Below are 23,063 nucleotides of genomic sequence, written 5' to 3' on the forward strand. Positions count from 1 at the left end.
TTTCAGGCTCAGCTTCTTGAACAGGTTACAGTGATGAGTTTTTCTCAATATGTTACAGAATTTATTGATTTCCTCTTATGCAGTTAGAAACCTTGCATACCACAGCTTATATGGATTGTTTAAAGCTATCAACTCAAACCAGGCAAACTCTGCTTCAGGTAAAGCGGACAAGTGAAAAGGTCTGGAGACACAGATTTTGGATTTCAGTCAACAGGCTACATCTCAACCAACTCAAACAGGAGGAAAGTTGCTGTATGACAGCATCCTATGGTTCCAATCAGCATTCCCTAGATTTCAGTGCTAACTACAGTTACCTCAATTATCCAAAATCTCAGACTACAGCACTACAGACAAACTCATCAAAATTATATAGGAAATCATGCAAAATCATGCCAGCTATTACATGCCATGCAAACACTGGTACATTTAAAACTTTCTAACAGCCTGATCAATGCCTTTTGTTTTATTTTTGTGCTTCAAAAGACAAAGTTTTTTTTCTTGTTCTAAGGTACTGATCTCAGGCTAGAGGCTGTTTATGTGGGAAAAGTAAATATTTTTAGATCTGGAGACAGAATGATAAGAGGTGTAAACAGTCAACTTTTAAACTCAAGACTAGCAAGATTGATGTGGTAAAGGGTGAGAATCTTTCCTGACAGCGTGAATGAAATCTGGCTAAAAAGGAAAGTATAGTTGTGAGTTCAATGGCTGTCTATACAAAGCAGTCAATTTGTCCAGGCTAGACAAAGAGGCTATTTAGAGGTAAATATGGGCTCACCTGAGTTAGAAGAACAAACTGAGCAAACTGCCAGGGAAGCATGAAAAAGATATTAGAAACACACAGTGCAATCAAGCTTCCTGTATTAATACTCGGAATCCTTGGGAAAAAGAGACAGAATAGGCATCAGTAAGTACAATTACACAGGTGTTTGCATATAATTGAAAAGTACAATAGAAAATGCAATAAAAACACAGCTACCTTGGAAGATAGCTAGCAATATTGATCAACTACAGATAACACTGCCCAAGTAAATTTAATATCTTTTTTTTCTTGAGTTTCTATGACAACAGCTCTGATTTCTTAACTGCTTGATGACTCACTGGTTACCAAACAAGTCTTCTCCTGGCAGTATTCAGTAGAGCAGGCCAAAGCATGTCATTTGCAAGTGCTTCACCTTCTTGTGACGACTCTACAGTCAGGTCACAACTATTTCCATTTCAGCTGAAATCACAACTGTTTCAGAATGGTCTGCATTTGAAAGTGATTTAACTCCTCTCTCTCACATTTCTTCCATATTTACCTTCTGCTAGCAATCCTGAGTGATGTTTCAGGGAAGGAGACAATGGCAAGTACATGAAACTCATCTGTAACTGAAACCCCAGTCTATTCTCCATGTTTGGAAATAAATGCTATTTAAAATATTTAATCCTGTGTTGGTTCAAGTTCAATTCTGAAACATGTCATGTTTCAAATTTCACTAAATTCTTGAGAGCACATATCTTTTCCTTATATAAAAAACCACAAATTAGTGATAAGCATGAGATACTTTTGCTTTAAACATCAATAAGTACAAATCTGTATGACCTAATAAAGGAAAGGTGGTGGTTATAAGTACCAAGTTCACCTAAATCATAAATACATAGTAAATCTCATGCAATGGAGTTGGTAAAGAAGCCCTTAAGTAGGAATGGTCATGCTTATTTTCTAAAACAGAGGCAAGACAGTAATAATCATGTTGCAAGCCAGAAATAATCACGGAAAAGCAGGGCTAATGAACTCAAGAGCATCCCTGCATTAATGTAATTAGACTGCTCTAAATCATTGAACTAGTTAATGAGACTAGTTAATTAGTCACAGAAAACTGCAAGAACATACTAGCTTATGGATGCCTATAGCATCCTTTGGTGCAAAGCATAGGCTTACTCTACGTGCAGCCAACATACCACTCTCCAAGAGGGACAAAACCAATTGATGAAGTATCAGCTTGTTTCTCATGGGAAGGAAGGGACATCAACCAAAAATTCTGATTTTTACTTTAGACACGTATTTGCCAACACAGTAATTCTGCTTTTTATGTTAATCATGTCTTCAAGTTGCAAAGTTTTTCCTTTTAATAAGTGAGTAATATGACTGCAGTTCTACTGGTGCAGCGTCTGTAATGTAACAGCCACAGGAAAGTTTCTCTGTTAATGATACCATTGTTACAGCACATGGAGGCATTCAAATAAATATTTAAATAAAGGCACTTCAAAAAATGTCCTGTGACATTCCGTTTTTTAAAGCATTGTAAAGACCCAGTATAAACTGAGAGGTACCTGAGAATATAGGTCAAAATCAACATCTGCAGCACAAGGAATGGGTATGAGAAACTTTCACGAAGCGGTGGAGTCCACATGACACGAGTGCACTGAAAATAAGAACTGGGTTAGATGGTGACATTCACTGATATATTTCCATAAAATGTATTTCAAAATGAATGACTACAGATACTCCAATAAAGCAAAAACCAAGCTACAAGAGCTTTTAGTCAGAACGTTAAAAAGACAAGCCAGGAAGCAGAAAAGAGGAAGGAAAAGGAAGTAGCTTCCACCCTTGGGGCCTAATATACACTGTTTAATTAAAACAGAGCACTGCTTTTCCAAAATGAAATGTGGCAGCTAGAGAATATCCAAGAAAAAAGCAAGACAGCAGCTACTTGTCCCTGGTTTTGCTGAAATAATCAACTCTTCTAGGTAAATAATTCTCAAATTGATGCAGTGACTTGCCACACTTAGACAGAGACAGTATTTTGGAAGATGATCTGAAGGATAAAGCAATATATTCCTCATTATGCTAGAGTTCTTTAGGTTATAAACATTTCAAATTTCTATCAGTAACAGCACATTAAGTATAAAATCTGAAGCTGCCTTACAAAACAGGCCAGTACACTAAAATAATGAAATTAAATTCACACAGACCCTATACTACTTATACGTAATTTATGCATTCCATTCTTTAACCCTAATAAAGCAAAGCATAATACACTGAAGTCAACTGAATAGTTGTTTCATTAATTTCTTAATTAATGGGGTTAATGACAAATAAATAATGGGCCTCATGGCAAATGGCTCAGCTACAACTGTTGTCTCCAATGTTTATATTCAGCTCTTTATAAAGGGCTTACACTGACCTTAAAAAAACAACAAATACAACTTTACAGGAATACTTTGACATACAAAAAACAGGTTCAAATTGGCGATCAAGAGATCTGCATTAAAAATTAGAAATAAGTTATTTACAGCTACAAGAGAAAAATGTAATTAATCTTAACATAGACTATAACCAATCTATGAAAATACTGTAGGATACTGCTGCAAAAATGTACCTTTTCCCTTGCTTCCTAGAATCTTTAAACCATTTTTTAAAATATTGTTTTACCAAGCAAGTCACTAAAATCAACATTATATAATTCCTTGCTTATTGTCTTGCCATTTCCCAAGAATGTTAAATTAACAGTGTAAAATAAAAGCAAAGAACAGAAACACATCACATTAATCACAGTCCCTGACATCTTGAAGCACTCTTTGTAAAAGCTGCAGCAATTATCATTAAAATAAACCTTTCATAAATATATGTATTAATATGCTGTCCTCAGCTGACTGCACAGATGTGATGAGTTAATTTTTTTAATAAGCAATAAATATAATCATGATTATTCTAAAGCAGTGTAGTCATTTTGCATATTTTTCAAGACTACAGCAACATTTGGTTTACCAAATCTTATGATACTGGAAAAGATAAGACATGAAAAAAATGATGAACATATACAACCATGAAAAGGAAGCATTACCTTAGAAGTAGATTGACTAACATGGGCTACTTTTCTATATTTGGAATGCAATGCTAAATTCAATCATCTGTGGATGATTTATCAAGGCTGTAAACTCACTCTGCTGCAGGTAGAAATATATCAGATTTGTCTAAGTTTGAAATCATTAAAACACAGCAGCACAAGCGCGGCACAAACAAAAACATACAGCCTTAGGGTCACTAGCTGAAAGCCAGAGAGCATTTTTACATACAACTTTTACATCTCAGCATTACAGCTGAGATACCAAGGGCTGTACATGAGGCTTACTTGTGTAGCTCAGTCCTATCCTTCCCAAATAGGAAGGGAAATTTTTGGCAGCTGGTCTAGCTAGACTGCAGGCACTGTTGACCCACTCAAGATGATTTGCACATAATCACAAGCCTGTCAAAGAGCTGGGCCTTTCTTCCACGCACACAGGCACACCCACAGCATGGCATTCAACATGAGCACCCTGTGAGGAGAGAGCCCCTGTGCACCTCTGACTACAGGTACTACCATAAATATATACACAACAATATCAAATAAGTCTGAGTTGTTCCATTCAGCTACAGTCCAAACAGAAAAGTGCCAGCTGAGATCCAATGCTGCACCTCTGCAAGTATTTCCTGTTGTTCTCCAGAAATCCATGCAGTTGAGCTTGAACCAGGATTGCCTTCCTTAAGCCCCACCTAAACCCAGACTACATCTGTGTAGAGCTATGCAGATCTGCTTTCACACGTTTCTCCAAAATACATTACCTGTGCTTTTTCCCCAAGTCAAGTCATTCACAGAGAGAGAGAAGCTCTCCTACAGTCACCCATGGAAAGAATTGCACTGTATCACAGTGAAATAAATGTTGTTTTGCTACCACTACCTTGAAGTTTTCAACACATTTCTTTCTGAAGTTACACTTACCACCTTCACAGACTTGGAAAACAGTGCCTATTCCATTAGTATTCACAAGCAAAGGATGAAACATCATTTCACTTCAGGATGCCATTAAGAATAGAAATCCACATAAAATGCCATATTTACACACATAGAGCACAAAAAATAAGTTTAGGAACTCTAATGTTCACCTGTTCTCAACCAGGCAGTTCAACATCCATAGGTGACAATGCTTTAATATGCTTACATTTTTAAGTGCCTAAATTCTTTAAATATCCCCCATGCATACATGGGGGATATTTAAAGAAAAGACATTTCAAATGAAACTTGAAAATAAAATAGTCATTTTATCACATAGATTTTTGTTTTATAAAAAAACTGTCAAAGCTTACTGTGATGGAAGCATCTCTAATTCTCTTATGTACAATACATGTTCTTACAACTCAGTGTTCTCTACCACGTTCAGCTCAGTAAAGTAAGAAAACAAAACATAATTTCAACCCTAAACTAATTTATAAGTAGTTAGTTTCCATTTAGAAGTTATTTACAAATTTCCTTTCATAAAATGAGCACTAAGGAAAAAAAAAAAAAAAACAGCCCAAGGGAATAAGAATGAAAGCTATGATTTTTCTTCCAAAATATGAAACAATGACATGAACAGCATTAACTGGGAAAACCAGGAGGTGTTGCAAGTGACAGTTCCTTTTTCTTTCCTGCAATGCAGCTTACTTAAGTTTAGCACTGGAATCCTTTACATACATACACTATTTCTAAATTCTGTGTATCCTGGGTATAGTATATAAATAATACCGAGGTTTCTTTGCACTTTCTTTGTGTTTCCAGTAAAATATACAGCAATTTAAAGAAGCTTCTGAAGCTCATTCATATGGTAAATGTAGCCCAGTTATGTGTGGTATGGGCATGAAAATAGAGTATCCTGATGTTTTGAAACTTGAAGTCATTGTGCTACTGAGTTTCAATCTCAGGACCAATTTACAATATATTTCCTTTCTGATTTTTTATTTTAAGCACTTAAGGGACATTGGACTGTGCTATGTATTTTTCAGTCATAGTCTATTTTGCTTTCAATTGTCTTATTAATTTATTTTAATTGAATTTAAGTTATTTAAATTCAATCTCAAATAAATAAGCAACATCACTACATTTAATGAAATGAAAATAGCTTAAACTTTGGTAATAACTAAAAACAAAAAGGAGTGGTGGGAGAGGGAAACCTACCTCTCCGTGATTGAAAAAGAAGCACAACACAGTAACAAGGCCTCCTAGGCGACTCCCACTGTGAAAACAAGAAAAATAGGTACAACAGAATCTTATCATGGTCAATGTTGCTTAAAAAAAAGTGAAGCTGCACTTGTGTACAGCTAATTTTATTGGGGAGGAAGGGAGGAAAGCTTTCAAACATCAAGGGAAGTAAATCAATAAAGTACATACAATATTAAAATACTAGTTAGTCAGACAGGGTTTATTTCAGAGCAAACCAGTCCTTCATACATCAACTCTTCTTCACAGAACACCAATTTTAATGTTAATAACTTGGAAAACAGTTATTCCACTGCTCACAAATTTTGGTGCAGATCATTACATCTGGTGCTTCTAAAAACCAGACAATATAAATGCAGTACTTCTTCCCTAATATGTTGAGCAGTAAATATCAGAATCTGCATGCTCAATCACCCAACAGGAAATTTTGGTGTGGATCTAAAGATTAATTTAGGGTAATCAAATCAAGCACATTCAAAAACATACTTAAAAATTAATTCATTATATGGGTCAATGCAAGATACAATTTAATTTTTATGTGAAATACTGCAATGTTAACATGAGGAAGCTTTTTAAGCCCTTGACTTAAATGTATTTTTTACATTTCCATACCAATCAAATTCACCTATTGAATAAATACCAAAAGTAAACCCAAAGATATTAATCAGATTTTTCCCATTTCAAAAGAGCAATAGAAAAAGTTCCTATTGTTTGAACAGATTTATAATTGCTCAAGCTATGTGATATAAAGCAAAGAACATTTTTGTGCACACAAGTTCACTACTACTCTGAATGACAGATGATACCATTTTTGCTACTAAACCAAAGCAGCAGCCAGCTGTTAAGATTCTTGGGAAAAAAAACCCAAACCAAACAACAACAACAAAAAATCAACCACACACACACACAAAAAAAAAAAAAAAAAAAGGCAAAAAAAAAAAAACAAACCCAAAAACTAAAAAAAGCCCTCTGAGATCCTTCACCCATCACTAATATACAAGTTAAACAGAATCAGTAGGTTCTGGGTACAAAATCTGAGGATTAAAGATACCAAGTGCTAAACGAATCTCCAGGAATTGTGCATTCTTGCACATAAAACTCAACTTTACATCCCATAAATTTGAAAAGCTTCAAAACTAAAATGCAAAATTTTAGTTTTTAAAATTTTTAATGTTAAGAACATGCTTAGCATTAAAAAGTTAGCCCTAGAAACAGAATAAAAATTTGCCAAAAAACACGCAAAACCAGAAACAAAACTCAAGGTCTATGCTTTTTAAAGAAAGTAGTGAGAAATAAAGAGGTCACTGATTTTTCAATGACATTCATATATAAAATGTGAATTTCTGTACAACTCCCTTAAGAGAAATATTACAAGTTAACAAGACAAATATTCAAAGTTTACCTACTTCCTCAAAACATGCACTAGGCAACTTCCTCTTTTTACTGACAGTGTCTGCCCTGAGCTATTCCTTATTTTATCAGCACATGCTTGAGAAAGGAGTAAAACCCATGACAATGAAGCCAGAAATGAATTGGAGGGGGGGAAATTAATCACATCTCTTAGGAAAATGTAGCTGCCTTTCACTTTTTGGCAAAACCAACACATGAAAACAGATGTAAACAGAAAACATATTTCCACTTCTGCTTTTCTGCTGAATGTGGAATCCATTTTTGTATGAAAGTGTATTACAGCTCCTGAAATGTAAGGACAGATACTGAAAACACAAATTTATAGAAAAAAGGAAGTGCATACAATTTGTCCAAAAGAATGCATTAGGTCAAAAAATATTTTGCCTTCTCAGTTATGTTAAAATGGAAATACATGCAAATACAACTTGAAGCAAAGCAGTGGGAAAATGCCAGTCTTGGTTAAAAGTACACCATCATTCAACTTGTTGTAAAAATGAGTCACAATGATAATTTTAAGAGCAGAAATATGTCAAAAGCTTTTTAAAACACATATAAACTTCTAGTTTAATCCACAACCCCATGGTATCAATGAGACACAGCCTCAATAAAATTTTTGACATTTTTTTTTCCAGCAGCATCGTCGTTTTAAGAAAAAAGCTTCTCTATTTCAGTAATTTTTATTGACAATGTGTATGTAAAAAAAAGCACTACTGCTGTACAAATCATCAATATCCCACAAAAATATTTTTACATTCACTTTTTCAAATTTTGTCTAAAAACTGACAGCTAATACCAACTAAATAGCCCAGTCTCAACTGCCTTACCTGAGGTATGTACCATATATGAAGAACAGTGACATCATGAATCCATTCAACAGAAAAATCACAGCAACATAAAAGGAAGCAGGGTCTCCCAACCCTAACAAAAAACAGTTAATATATGTTGTCAAATATAGAAGGAAGGCCATATTGGTTATAAAGCATCATACAATCAGTATACTATCTTAATATGTCTATATTATTTATAAACTATCAATATAGTATCTCAGTGTATCTACAGAAAGACAATTTAAAAAAAAGTAGATGTCATTAAGACTATTGTGAAGATTCAATCAGGAGATCACAGCTCTGGAAAAAAACAGGAAGAGTAGGGGTAGATACAACATTGGGGCAGTCAGTGACAGAATAAGCCAAGAAGGATGCACTAACTGCAGAGAAAAACCTATGAGGTTTAGCAGGTAGAAATACAGCTAAGAATATTCTCTAGACTACATTTTTATATCATAGAGCTTTTTAGAACAGGTCTGTTAATCCTAGACTCACACTTCCCATCTCTTGCAGGAGTAAACTCATCTTTAAACATATCACACACAACACTCTTTGCTTTGTTTCATTATAAGCCAAGATATTTTCCAGTAATGCAAGTCTTTCAATTTATTCATTAACAGACACTTCTGCGCTCACTCTTCTGCCGTTATTCTCTTTCCCACTATTTCTTTAAACCCTCCTGGCTCTAATCATTTCAGCAATACAGCATTAAAAAGCCTTATTCATTAAAGTGAATGGCAGCAAAACTTCAGTTTCATATGCAGAACTGATTATTCCCCACTGCTGAAAACACAGCAAGACAGTTTTCTAAACTAAGATGATGATATGCTCACAAAACAGAGTAGTCTCAATAGCTGGTGCTTCTGTTGGTTTTGTTTTCATGAAAAACAGGAATGAAAGGTTGCACACCGTTTATTGCTTCTTACAAAATTAGAGAAAGTGACCCATTCAAGCTCTGAAGTTCTTACAGCCTTTGTGCAAAGGAAAAATACTACCCTGTCATCACACAAAGGCATTCTAAATGATAAAATGAAACAACTTCACAAACTACCATCTATTATTCAGGTTGAACTGACTGTAGAACACCTCAAAAGCACTTCTCAGTAAGGTACTTTTATTGTTTAATACCTACTTGACAAGCCAATATTTCAAATGTGGGGGAAAAAAAAGTGGCAGTGTCCTTTGGAGCACAGTGTCAAATCAACGTTTAAGGCTGAAATTCTTATGCTGAATTCTTAGGCTGAATAGCACTGCATGTAAGAAGAGGATTTTTTCTCAGCAGCATCACTAGGCAAGAGTTCTCTAAAAAATCTCCAAAATTGAAGGAGGAAATTTTGAAATGCAGGAAGTTGCAATGTATTTGAGATCCTTCAGAAGTTACAAAAATTAATACATCTACAGTAGGCTTCCAATTACATTTAGGACATCTTAGTCTTTGTAGCAACCCAACATTATGAGGGCTCAGACCATAACTGTGAAGTTTTGAACTCCAGGACAGGAATTCAATCTAGGCCAGAGGAGGTATCTAATAAGCAAAACCCACATTTTTCACCCTCAGTAACACAGGACTATTTATAATTTCTGAAATACATAATGCCACAAGTGCATGCTTCCATGGAGAAACCATGATAAACCAGAATTTACCTTCACAGCTTTCAACAGGACTAAGCCCTTTTCCTCTGTTCACAGTCCAACAAGTCTTTGTTGGCACACCAAGGAAATCCATAACGGTGGTATATGTGCGGTACCAGCTGGCAAGGACCACCTAGGGGGAAAACAGGATTAGAAGTTTCTGCCCAGAGTGACCCCTCAGGACAGCTGGCTCTCATCCAGGCTCATTTTCAAACTCAGGATTTATCTCAGCACTTTTGACCACAATTTCCTAGAGGCATCTAACAGACTTCATTAACAGACTAAAATTATGCCTATTGATACTCAGATGCTTTATAACAGAAATAATTTAATGCATCAAGCTGCAATATTCAGGAAAAAAAACCCACATATTGCATTGTCTGGAAGGCTCCTCATTTGAGTATTTTTGTGTATCAGATATTAAAATCACAGATGTTGTTGACAGAGGCCAGTGGACAAAACTGAACCCATTCAAGGCAATTTTTTTCCACCTCACAAGAATATTAGTGGACCAAATCTTTAGGATTTTTAGTCTGTTAAATTTTGATAGCTTAATTTTAAGCATGCATTCAAAGGGCTTCCAGATGCAATGTAAGAGAGCATTTCCATTTTCCATGCAAATGCTGTAATGTTCTTATAACAACAACTCAACTAAATCTCAACACCTGACACAGAAAACATCAGTACTTTACACACAGCAAAAATGAGAACTCATCTCACAGCAAAGTCATTAGTTAATAACATTACCAAGCTATTCTGTCAGGATATAACTGACTTTATAGAGTTCATAAATGAGTAATGTGGCCATTCCAGTTGAGCTGCTTTGAAAGTTATAACCCAGGGGTTCCCAGACTGACAATATGTTTCACCACTGCAGTATTAGCTGCCTCTGCCCTGTGTCACAGAGAACATATATAAGAAAGATGATTCTCTCTTCTCGTTCCCCATACAATTAATAAAACTCTTTATGTCACTTCTGTCTTCAAGAAGGGCAAGAAGGAAAAACAGACAACGCGTGTGAGAATGTGATGGAGTAAATCCTCCTGGAAACCACTTCCAAATACACACAGGACAAAAAAGTGATATGAAGCAATCAGCACAGATTTAAAAAGGTGCAATCCCAGCTTTATAACCTTCTGAGATGACTGTCTTGATAGATAAGGAGAAAACTGCAGATATTTTTTTAATCTGGTGCCAATCTGTTCTACATCTTAAGACTAGATGATGGCACAAGGGAACATCCTCAGCAAATCTGCAGGATAAACACTGGAAGAAGTGACTGATCCTTGTGCTGTCATTTAGAGGGACATCAAAAGGCAGGGGAAATGGGCCAACAGGAATCTTCCCAAAAGGGAAATGCAAAGTCCTGCACTGGGAATGAACACCACTGTGACCACCTAGAAAGCAGTTTTGCAGAAAAGGGCCTGTGAGTTCTGCTGCACAATTTATACTTGAGCCAGCAACAAGCTCTTGATGCAGAAAAGACCAATATATCATCAGCTGCATGTCACCAGGACAAGAAATGCAACTTCCCCTCTACTCAGCATTGCTAACACTCTATCTGCGGTGCTGGGCTCAGCTGTGGGCTGCTCAAGACAAGGAGGACATAGAATAAAGATGACTGAGACAGGCTCTTTTTGGTTGACAAGACATGAGACAACAAGCACAAATTCAAATACAACAAATTCCACTTATACATAGGAATTTTTTATTTCGGGAGTGGTCAAACACTGGAACAATCTGCAGAGAGGTGGAGTATATTCAAATTGAGACTGGAAATGACCCTGAGCAACCTGCTCTACTTCACCCTGGTTTGAGCAGTGCTGAGACTAGAGGACCTTCAGACAACCCTTCCAACCTCAACTGTTCTGGGATTCTAAAATTCATTCATTTTTAGTATCAAGGCTCCAATCTTCATGGCTCACTTCATCTGTGACCTTCACACCCTCACAATGTAAATCCTGTATATTTAAAATATAACTACATCTTCCTAGACCAAGACTCTGTGCCTCAACATTGTGCCTTACAAAGTACAGCATCCTGAATTCCTGGAAACTTTCTGAACATCTGTGCCCTGGTGCTTCTGGCAATGCACACGTGCATACATGAACCAGACACTGTCCCATATCCAGACAGACATCAATAGGCCTGGAGAACCAAATCAGTGTCCTTCTTTTTATCACCTGAATGTCCCTTTGTTAGGGATATCTCTATGGCATATTTGCATCACCAGCCCTGAAGCTGACATTAGCCAAGCATATAAACCATTCTTGCCAAATGTTGCATCAAAAAAAAGAAAAATCAAATTACTAATTTATCAACCTGTTTTTAATTTATCAATTTAACCTGTTTATGCCACAAGTGCCTGTATCTGCTGCAGATTTTACATGTGAATACTCCCTAAAAAGGTATCAGGCTAAGTACTTCAAGCAAAAAAACCTATTTTTTGCCAAAAGCTGCTTTACTTGAAATAGTTAACATGGGCATAGAAATGGAAACAAATCAGTAAGCAGCACAAAATTGCTAGGTCAGTTGGAGCACAGTGCTGTTTCTGGAATTTCTACTGTTCTGTATCAGATGAGGCAGCAAATGCTGACCCTGGAAAACAAAAGGCTGGCACTCAGACCCAGGAGTGCTCTGTGGACAAGGCCACTGCTTTGCTGCAAAAGAACATGCAGAAAAGTTAAGCCCTTTCACTAGTTGCCTTTGAGTGTGCACTCTAAAGCCAACTACATGGATCTTTGTAACACACTCCTCATTTCAACTCACATCCTCATTATCACCACCACACACAGAAATATCAACTGTTCCATAACAATGAACATCCAGAGAGCAAACTTAACACATTATCTCTCCACCACAGAAACTAACACATTATCTCTACCATTTTTCATCAGAAATGAAAACACTACAATTACTAGAACAACCTGACTATGGAGCAAATACTTGGAAAATCAACTTTATTTGAATTTTAACGTTGTACAGCTACAAGGACAACCTTGTAGCATTTGACAGCTTTTTTTTACTGCTTATATGTATAATTTACATAAATGATGTATTGATTACTACACACTCATTTTACTTTTTTTCCCTTTTTTTGAAGTTTTTAAGGCTAGTACTGGCTGTACATGTAAGTGAATTGTTTTACTTTTCTTACTTAATTTAACGTCCTACTTAGCAATGGGATTTCCAGATTGGTTTTGAAGAATTTAATTTTAATATCCATTAAACAAACAAACATTTTATTAGAATTCAGCCTTAGTGCTACTAATGGGCTTAAAGAGCTGGAAAGATCCCAAAATATCAAACAGGAAATGAAACACTTTCAGGAAACATGACTGGATACTGAGCATCTGAAGGAAAAATTTTACTGCCAACAAAAAAATCCACAAGCATCTTCTCACCACCCAGCCCCATTATAATCATGAGAAAATTCTGTAAATTCAGACAACATATTTCAAATGCCAAGTTGCACCTACTGACAGTTTTATAAATACAGTTATGTGGAAACAGGAGTATTTAAGAAATACACTTAAAAAAAAAAACCCAAAGCACTATTTACAGGAAGTCTAGACATTAAGCAGTAAACTACTGGAAGGAGTAGAGGAGACTATTTGTCTGCTTTGCATGCCCACACAGGCACAGAAAAGATGAATGAATTCATACCTTATCACCAATATTTCTACGAGCCAGTACAATCTTAGAAATCTGAATGAACAGACAAACCTACACATTTTGCACTGTAATCAACCCAGCTTTCTTATTCATAGAATGTAAGCCACTATATTTGATTCCACCACCTAATTTATTTAGTCATCTTTCAGGATGATACTATTGAGTCTTTAAAAACAAGTTGATTTGACCAGTAATCCTTGATTTTTGAAAGTCAGACTATAGCTGAAGTCAATAAATTTTTTCCAGCTAAAGGAAATAGCTCTTTAGTATTCAAATGATGTTCACAATAGGGCATTTCTAGAACTGAACTGCAATCCATCTGGAATTAGAAAAAAATTCCAAACAAACCCTAAATAAGTGAGAGGGCAACAAAAACGTGCTCATCTACACAGCATTTAGTTCTTCCAGAGCAAGGACTTAGGAAGGAAATGAAACCACTACGTGCAACTTGTACAAATACATGCACACCAAGAACCCTTACACATACAGTTCCTGACAGCAGCTCTGCTCCAACAGAGCAGAAGAATGAGTATAAAAGCTAGTACCCAACAATAACAGCCATTATTAGTTGGCTCTCATAAAAATAAACTGCTGCTGACACATGAAATTACAGAAATGTACATTAACCAAAGGAATCTTCCCTTTGCAAAATGTTTGAGACACACTGGCAAAACCCTAAGAGACAGAAACCTCAACATTTCTGTACACATGTTCTTTTGAACACATTCTGAACACATTCTTTTTAATGACAAAAAAAGCAGATTAGGAATGTGATCTAACCAGGTAATAAGTCTAACATTAAGTATGCACAAATCAACAGTAGTCAGTCCTCCACAAAGCAATTTCCTCTGCAACATCTAAGTAAACTATTACCACCCAAGGATTTCACAGCCACTGTGAACTGTGATGTGCTTGGTTCTGTCAGTTTCATGTGTCCTACAAAAAACGGAAAACAAAATAATCTCTTGCAACCTGCATCACTTCAGTCATTACTGTCACATACTACTGATACTGCATACATCCGATTTCCTGAAGTATATAATGTCAGCAACTTACTTGCTTTCAGGGAAAAGAACAAAAAAAGGCAAAAAGTGCAACTTTTGGGCACAAAATACTGAGATCTAGAAAGCTTTCATAGTTAATTGAAAATACTTGAAGTTTGGAAATTGATTATAATGTATGAAGTAACTTTCTCATTTGAAATCTGGAACTGAAATACAATATTTAAGCAACACTTCATTAGTCACTGTATCTTTACAAGTACATTTTCCAAAGTAACTTTTACAAATTTATAGTCAAAGCTAAAACAACCAAAGACCTGCAGAAGGGATTACATTTAAAACATAACTCACCTCTGGGTAAAGATTGAACCTTTGTAAGGTGTTAATCACTAAAGGATATTCAGTTAGCTTGTCATTCATAATGGCACCTACTCCACTCCAAAATGATGGTGCCTCAATAATGGTCTTGAAGTAGGAATAATAAAGACCCTACAGGAGAACAGATTAATTATTTACAATTAAAGATGTCACTTCTGCTTCAGGAACCACTACATACAAGCTTCATTTTTAAACAAATTTTGTAACAACAAACAGGACAGACTTATTGAAGAGGACTATCCTGTTTTTCAAATCTCTTCTGTTACTGCAACCAAAACAAGTGGTGTGGGTTTCCTTCCACTTTGTTTCATAGCATACCTGGCAACCTCTCATTTGGGCTGGTAACTATGCGTTAAATAGTGTTTCACAATTCTCAAAATAAAAGCAGATAAAAGGTGTGTGTGTGTATCTATATGCCAACATATATTAACTGAAAAAATATTTAGACAAACAAGGTGGCATAAGAAGACTATAACTGAAAGCAAGATATAAGGTACTTGCAGTTTTGTATTTTGGGTCCTCCAGAACCGTACTTTTAGATTATATTTTAAGTGAACTGTGAAGTGATAAATTCATAGGGATCAGCTGCAAGTCACACAAATACTTTGCACACAAAAGTGTAATGCACAGTAGTTGTAAGAGAGCAATCTGCATACTTATGCAGAATCTATCTATTAAGACATTTTGGACAGCCCATGATCAGATTACAAACAAAAGTTTTCCAAACACTGGAACATAATCTCACCATTTCCGTGCGAAAAGCCATTTCTCTTTCTAGTGTTGACAGGTGAGAAAAATGACGGTCATTTTCAAAAAGAGTTGTTATGTGACACCTGCCAAAAAATAATAACAATTAAAATGGAATAAAGAGGTTTAGAATATGTACTAAGTCATAGATAGCAAAGAACATTCAATGAATACCCAAAGTTTACTTACAAACTGCTACTGTAATTTTTTCATATATGATAGCAATATCCTCATCTTTTCAGATAATTTTAAATTGAAGAAGAATAAACAAAGGGTATTTATTAAATTCTAGTATGGCATTAGTAACAATATTATAACGCTATATATTATATATAAACTGTAATGTATTTTAATTAAAGTGCAGACACTAAAGGATTAAGCAGCAATTTTTCACCTGAAAAGCAGGCTTCACTCTTCTCTGAACAGGCTTAAGAAACCTTTCACATCATCTTCACAAGAACAGAATTATTCAGTTCAAAGATAATTTAGTCTTGAGAGGAAAGTTATAAATATAAATTATCCCAACGTCTTCTCTAAAAATAACTAAAAATTATATTTTTATTATTTTAAAATAGCATATTACTGTGAAGTAATAAATTTAACCTTACCAATGTAGGACTCCTGCAAAAAGAGCTGTAAAGGAAACATAAGGTGCAAAGTTACTCAAATATTTAAATAACTGAACATGAAAATGTGCTGACTGCAGTAATTGCAGTACTACTTCAGATATGCACAGAAGGTACTCAAGACCCCAGCAAACAGAAGAATAGGAACATCTGAATTACACCTCCACAGCCAGGTCTTTGAAAATTTTCTGTGGTATTCCGCACTAGGCAACGTTTCCACCTACATCTTGCATCACTCAAGCTGACCCACCAGCATCTAATGCACACATTTCAGTTATTGACAACAAAACTGAATTAAACGCACTTTTTTAATAAGCATAAATATTTTTAGGATTTTTATGACACCTACTGTTACTGTTCACTCAATTCCTGCTCGGATTTTCAGTAACTCATGCTAAGGCCTGGAGCATTTGAGCAGCACTGCTAGGTGAAAGCAAGGGCACCAAAGGCAGAACCTGGTGGGCTGAAAGGGCTTAAGGTTTGTGCTTCCCAGGTGATGCAGCATCATGATGAAAAAGGAAGGATGAACGCTCTCACCACCATCTAGGTAATTATTTTGCTGAGAGGTGCACAAGTTAGAAGCTTCAAGTTCAGCTATGAACTAGAGAACTTGTAAGTTCAAAACCTCATGCCTTAAATGATGGTTCAGTGAATTCCTATGTCAGACTAGCCTGCACAAAGTAGACTGGCCCTTGTTTGTCATGTTTGTTGGTTTTCTTCCCTAATGGACTCATAAAATAAATTTTAATTTACAGAGCACACTGTGCTGTAAATATGAGGAATCCAAATGGACCATGACAACCAACACAAATCTAATTGAAACTGTAATTGCTAAAAAATTATAGACTCTGCGCACAATTAGGTTCCATTTGAAGACTATCTGCACTGCTACCATGTAGATACAGAACAAAGGGGGTTGTTTGAGGGACAAAGGGAAGAGACAAATGCTGATACAGCAGTGAGTTAACAGCCTAGGTCTCTGACACCACCTAAGCATGACAAGACCCAGAGAGAGAAGGAACCACTCCATTTCGCTTGGGCAATGCTGGCAACAAACGCAGCCTACCACAGAAGCAAAGCCTGCCTGAAGGAGGGATAATGGGAAGGCATTTAGAGGGACCACAGTGCTCCTCCTGGACTGAAGGTGTCCCAGGTGCCCTCTAGGCTTTCTGCCAGAGAAAGATCTGGCAGACTAGTTGTCTTTAACCCACTAAAATCTTTATTGTTAATGAAGAGCCCTCTTACTCACATAGGCTGTATGGAGCAGAGAGAAAATGGAGAGGACAATCACCCTCCTGGCCCAGACCCAGCTGTGGCCAGAGAGGTGCTGAGCACTGTGTCCCTCTCCAGGGTGCTGACCAGCACACACCTTCCCTCCTTCAGGCACCCAGACACTGCTGCTGCCTCTCTGAAGACGTGGAAGGAATCAAGGTGCTTGGACGTTGGTAAAGCACACAGCAATGCCTGCATGCTGATGCAGAACACAGTCTGAGAGTTAAGGAATGTACATTTGTTCAGGCTGCATGTTACAAGACTCGAGTTGTCCGTTTCTGAAAAGCAGCAGGGATAAGAGAAAGAAAAACCCTTTGCAAATCCACTAAATTTATGTGGCATGGGAGTGGACCTAATGTACACTTCATGCCCTAGTACATAAACCCAACATATATTCCATATATATGTATATTTCACACAGTCCTCCAACACAGAGGCTGGAAGTGCTGCTTGCTGCTACTGCCAGTACTTGTTATCCTGGTCACAACAAGGTGTCCTAACTGTAGAGTGTTGCATTATGACCTAATTTTAAAATTTAAGTTTTGTAAGTGAAGAGATCCAAGATGAAGCTGGGCAAGACAGAAAATTACCACCACAAAACAAAAAAAGAAAAACACACAAAAAATTACCTAAAAAAATTTCTAAACGAGCTGCTGGTACAATTTAACAACATTGACCTCATGTTAAACACTTCACACAGCAGGTGAGGTGGTACTATAGTACACTGAAACTTCCCTCAGAGTTTTACAGCTCCACTTCTATCACTTGAAGTAGGCTTTTCAAGGACAAGACTGAACCCAGACAACTGGGTTCCAGTTAGAAAATGAAGACCTCAATCTTTCACTTAGAACTTCCCCTTTTTTATATACTTCCTAAAAAAAAATCACCAAAATTGCTTGGTGTAAGCAGAACTTAATGTTTTAGGAAAGGTTCAGGAGCTGCAGGGGTATTTTTATACTAAGGACATTTACATTAGTTCCCATGGAAAGCTGCAAATGTCTTTCAGAAGAGCAGGCATTGATATGACACGGATTTCCAGGTAAGCACATTAGCTCTATCAGCAATGCAGCAAACCATATTCCATACTAAAAAAACCATCTTCTGCAGCAATTGTATGGAAAGAAACAGAGCAGCTCATACCTTTCTTAGTTACTGCTTATTGACTAATAGTTACACATGTGGACAAGGCATTATTTTATTTCTCAACATTCACAAGATTCCCAGTAAGATTAGATACTGAAATACATTTGCACATACACCAGCTATAAAAAAACAAAAAAAAAAATTAAGAGAGATCACATGTTAAGAATATACAGTAAAGTCCAATGCATCTTAGCTACCAGTATTGTTCTTAAACTCAAATTCACAGGGTTCCAAATAAGGCAAATATGCAGTATTTTATTGATGCAAATAAATTAACTATTATTATGGAAATTACATTTCACACCCAGACATACCACTTATTTCATAGAAGAAACAATGTCTTTAAATCTGATTCTTCCCTTCAGTAAATGCTTTATTGAAAGTCAATGCAGTAAATGTAAATACATTCACAGTTATTTTGGAGAATTTCATATACATTTTCACAGTATCATTCTATTATAAGTACAAAGTGAAGACCTCTCATAATCACACAGCAATTAATGTTAATTACTCATATTTCAAGAGACAATGGGCTTAATTCATAGACTTCCACTCTAAGCCCAAATCAGCATTTTTCAACAGACTGCATTAAGCCAGTTTCTGATGGAAAACATGCAGCTCAGCTCTGTCAAATTACCACCCTTTGGTCTCATTAATGTCCTTACTGGAGAGGGAATGAAGGAGGGGACAGGAAGGGAACACTGCAGTCCTAATGCTACAGACACTTACACAGCTACCATGTGCTTGAACTTGCAGATGCCATTTTTTCACCCAGCCTAAGAAGCCCTAAAACCAAAGCATATGATAAGATTTTTGCAGACTAGGGTTATTATGTAAAATCTGATAGATTTCCTATTTTTGTCTGCGTGTTATTATAAGAAAAGCAATATGAATGGCATATAAAAAGGATTCTAATTCTGGAAATTAAATACTGAAGAATACAGCCATTCTTTGGCTTTATTTACCAAGAGAACAACAAATGCTGAGACACTATAATCCAACAGGATGTGAAAGGTACAATACACTGATTCATATTTTGCAAATATCCACAAAATGACCAAGTAGGAATACAGTAGAACTGGAAGCAATGAGGAATCTGCAAGCATTGACTACTTCTGCAGCTTAGTCAAGTTGTTACATTCTGAGATTCTGTGCAATATAATAAGGATGTCTCCAGGAATAAGGCCTCAAGTCAATGGTCATTGTGAAAAAAACCCAAACAACATAATAGGATGAAGTGTTGTATAAGAACATCCTTGAAAGTCTGACAACTTTACTGCTGCACATAAATTGGGAGATAATTTGTAAGAGAAAAAAATTCACACTCTATAATTAAACTAGCTCCAGCTGTGGGAGCCTCTGTTTTTAAAATAGGCCTTAAATCTTAAGCAAAGTGACAACAAAAATTCAAATTCCTCTAAACTTAATCAAAACTCACTATTTCATATTTAGTATATGTACATTCTTTGCTACTGCAAATACTGTATGCTAGTACATACTTTGCTATTACTCCAATTGAATAAAAAAAAAATTCCCTGAAATATTTAATGTGTTATCTGGGTGTCATGGACAAAATCAAATTCTAAAAATTATAAAGCTCTCTCCCTAATCTGCTCTCAAATTTCAATCAGAGGAAAGCATTTTTCAATTCTGACCATCATTTAAGCATTTCTATGTCATTTAAGTAACTACAAGTCTAGGAACTGCTGAATAAACAGATGCAAGTAAAGCAATTCAGGAACACTTTATTCATTAATTAGTTTGTAAGCTAAGGGCTGTTTCCCTGCTACTGCTTTGCAATGCAATTCATCAAACTGAAGAAACTCCCTCTGGCAGCCAGGACTACTGGTGATGTGATTAACAGTACCAGCATCGTTGGAATACCCTGAAAGTCTCTATTAAAATACACCTTTTAGTGTATACCTAATGGTGCAGCTGACAAATATGCTATTACCTAACATTTGTTAAATTTAGGAATGCATCTTTTGGCCAATACTTCAGATGTTTTTTTCAAGACTTTGGTCATTAATCATGCCATTATTTATTCAAAAATATTACCAAAGATAATAACATCCAAATTTACATCCCTCTACAACTGTATGTTCTTCCACTGAAACAAGCTGTTGTTCTTATATTACTTAATAAAAGTTGCTGCCTTTTTTTTTCCCCTATAAATTAATGACTAGATAGAAGAAATATGTAAATACCTGGAATTTTTTTTCCCTAAAAATCCTTTTTTCCTCCATCAACTGCTACAGTAACAGCTTTCCAAAAATTACCAGGTAGGAAGTTATTTCCTGTCCCTTTTCAACATCAGCTGTGTTTTCTTCCTTTTCAAATCTGTATTTCCAACTACATTTTGACACAATTTACAATTACAGAGAAGGGTAAAGAGATCAGTATTTCCCCCCTTCGATGTATTCCTTCTACTTACCCAGAAAGAACGTGAGCCAGATGTTGCTATCAGCTTTTGTGATGAAGGCCTTTCTGTCGACAATAAATACTGCCAAAAGAATACAAGCACCTTAAGCATCACTTAAGCACAGAGTCTACAAAAGGAAATCTGAGCTCTGCAACATTAGTTTTATGTAAAAATCTTGACCTCAAAAATGCTGAAATTTCATACAGCAAGTTCATAACTACACACAAAAGCTTTAAACATCACAGATAGACTACGAAGGTGACTATTTAAATCATCAGGTTTTTAATTTCTGAAATAACTTTTACAGAATAACTTGTCAAAAGGTAATTTCTACAAAGCTATGTTACTGGCAAATTCGCTCAAGCAGAAAGTCAGACTTTTAAAGAATACTGAGCCCTCCGTGCTTTTCAGCAGAAATAAGCTGGTCATGCCAGCACCGCAAGCTGCGACAGTCAGCACCACCAGACAGACTCTTTTAACAAGAGTTACTTACACAAACAGCACGCTTCCCCACTTCTACCCCAGAGGACGCTGAAGTGGTAAAAAGCCCTTTCCCCTTCCCTCGCCCCCGTTTCCCGCCGATCGCTGTGCGGGTTTCGTCAGCTTTTCTCTCTCCTTACCGTCCCCGCGCAGTGACGGGGGAGCAGGGGCCCGGGCAGAGCGGGAGCGCGACCCGGCCGCCGCTCCCGGGCAGTGCCAGGCACCGCCCGCCGCCTCCTCCCTCCTTCCCGCCCGCCGGACCCCGACCGCTGCTGCTTCCCGGGAGAGACGTCCCGGCGCTCCCTGCCCCGGCAAAAGCCGCCCCGTGCCACGGGGCAAGGGAACAGCCACTTGCCGGAAAGAGGGACGGGAAGCGGCGCTCAGCCCCGCCGCACTTCCCGCGGGCGGAAGGGCCGGCTCCCATCGCCGCGGGGGCAGAGGGAGCGGAGAGGGGGCAGGGTTCGGGGCAGCAGCCTCACCTCGGAGCCGCTCTCCGCAGAGGCGCAGGAGACTCAGGGGCCCGCGGCCCAGCACGTCCCGCTCCCCGTCCGCCGCGGGCCCCTCCCGGTAGGGTCCCCGGGGGTCGCCCCTGGCTCCCCGCCGGCCGCCGCCTCCCTTCCGCATGGCGCGGGCCCCGCCGGAGCCCTGCCTGCCGGGCGAGTGCGGCCGGCGACCGCGGCTGGGGCTGGCGCCCGGCGACTGCTGCTGCTGCTGTTGTTGCTGCTGCTGCTGCCCGGGCTTGAGCGGCGGCGACTCTTTGTTCCTGCCTCGGCTCGGGACGACCATCTCCGCATAGTCCCCGCCGGGGCCGGGGCGCCGCGCCGGAGGGGAGGGGAGCCGAGCTGAGGGGGGCGGTGCTCAGCGAGGAGCTTCCCCCACCCCCTGGCAGGGCCCGGAGGCCACGGGGCGGAGCCGCAGCCGGCGGGCTCGTAGTAACGGGGCGAGGGGGCGGCCGGTCCTCGCTCCGCCGCCGCCGCCGCCCGCTCCGCCCGGCTGGACACGTGGGGGCGGGGGCGGCGCTGCCGGCGGGGCGGGGAGCGGCTCCCGCGGGCCCCGCTCCGCCCCGCCGCTCACGGACGCGCCGCCCCGGAGCCCGGCGACAGGGGGAGGTGGAGGAGGAGGAGGGGAAAGAGGAGGCGAGAGCGGGGCTCTTCCCGCTCACTCCTGCCCGAGGGCCGGCCGCGGTTCTGCCGTCGGTCCCCGTGTGGGCGGGCCTGCCCCCCGCGCTGCTGCGGCCTCGTCCTTCGAAACCTCTCGGTGTTTCTGTCACTTGCCTTTCCCGTTCCGTTCAGCTTTGTGATACCGTCTGCTTAAACTGAGTCCGCTCCAGAAGTGCGCGGCACCTCCTCCCCCCGCCCAAATGCCCAAAATTTTCATTCCCAAAAGGGAACTTGTGTGGGTCGTCGCTACGTCCTATGGGGCTTCCGCAGCACAGAAAACACCCCTCTTCCTTC

General features: G+C 38.4%; 1 protein-coding gene across 1 annotated transcript in view; it reads right to left on the minus strand.

Annotated features, from left to right (window-relative positions):
• The window catches only part of DPY19L1 (dpy-19 like C-mannosyltransferase 1), a 44,532-nt gene extending 22,137 nt beyond the window's left edge, over nucleotides 1-22,395 (minus strand). The window contains exons 1-10 of the mRNA XM_059479930.1: nucleotides 22,089-22,395; nucleotides 21,142-21,210; nucleotides 16,275-16,299; nucleotides 15,665-15,752; nucleotides 14,893-15,030; nucleotides 9,878-9,998; nucleotides 8,231-8,324; nucleotides 5,955-6,012; nucleotides 2,314-2,405; nucleotides 776-875 (exon numbers count right to left, since the gene is read on the minus strand). Coding sequence (XP_059335913.1) covers nucleotides 776-875; nucleotides 2,314-2,405; nucleotides 5,955-6,012; nucleotides 8,231-8,324; nucleotides 9,878-9,998; nucleotides 14,893-15,030; nucleotides 15,665-15,752; nucleotides 16,275-16,299; nucleotides 21,142-21,210; nucleotides 22,089-22,395 — 1,092 coding nt within the window. The remainder of the gene's footprint in view (nucleotides 1-775; nucleotides 876-2,313; nucleotides 2,406-5,954; nucleotides 6,013-8,230; nucleotides 8,325-9,877; nucleotides 9,999-14,892; nucleotides 15,031-15,664; nucleotides 15,753-16,274; nucleotides 16,300-21,141; nucleotides 21,211-22,088) is intronic.
• Nucleotides 22,396-23,063: the final 668 nt, after the last annotated feature.

Source organism: Ammospiza nelsoni, chromosome 1 (genome assembly GCF_027579445.1).
Source record: "Ammospiza nelsoni isolate bAmmNel1 chromosome 1, bAmmNel1.pri, whole genome shotgun sequence".
Classification (NCBI taxonomy): Eukaryota; Metazoa; Chordata; class Aves; order Passeriformes; family Passerellidae; genus Ammospiza; species Ammospiza nelsoni.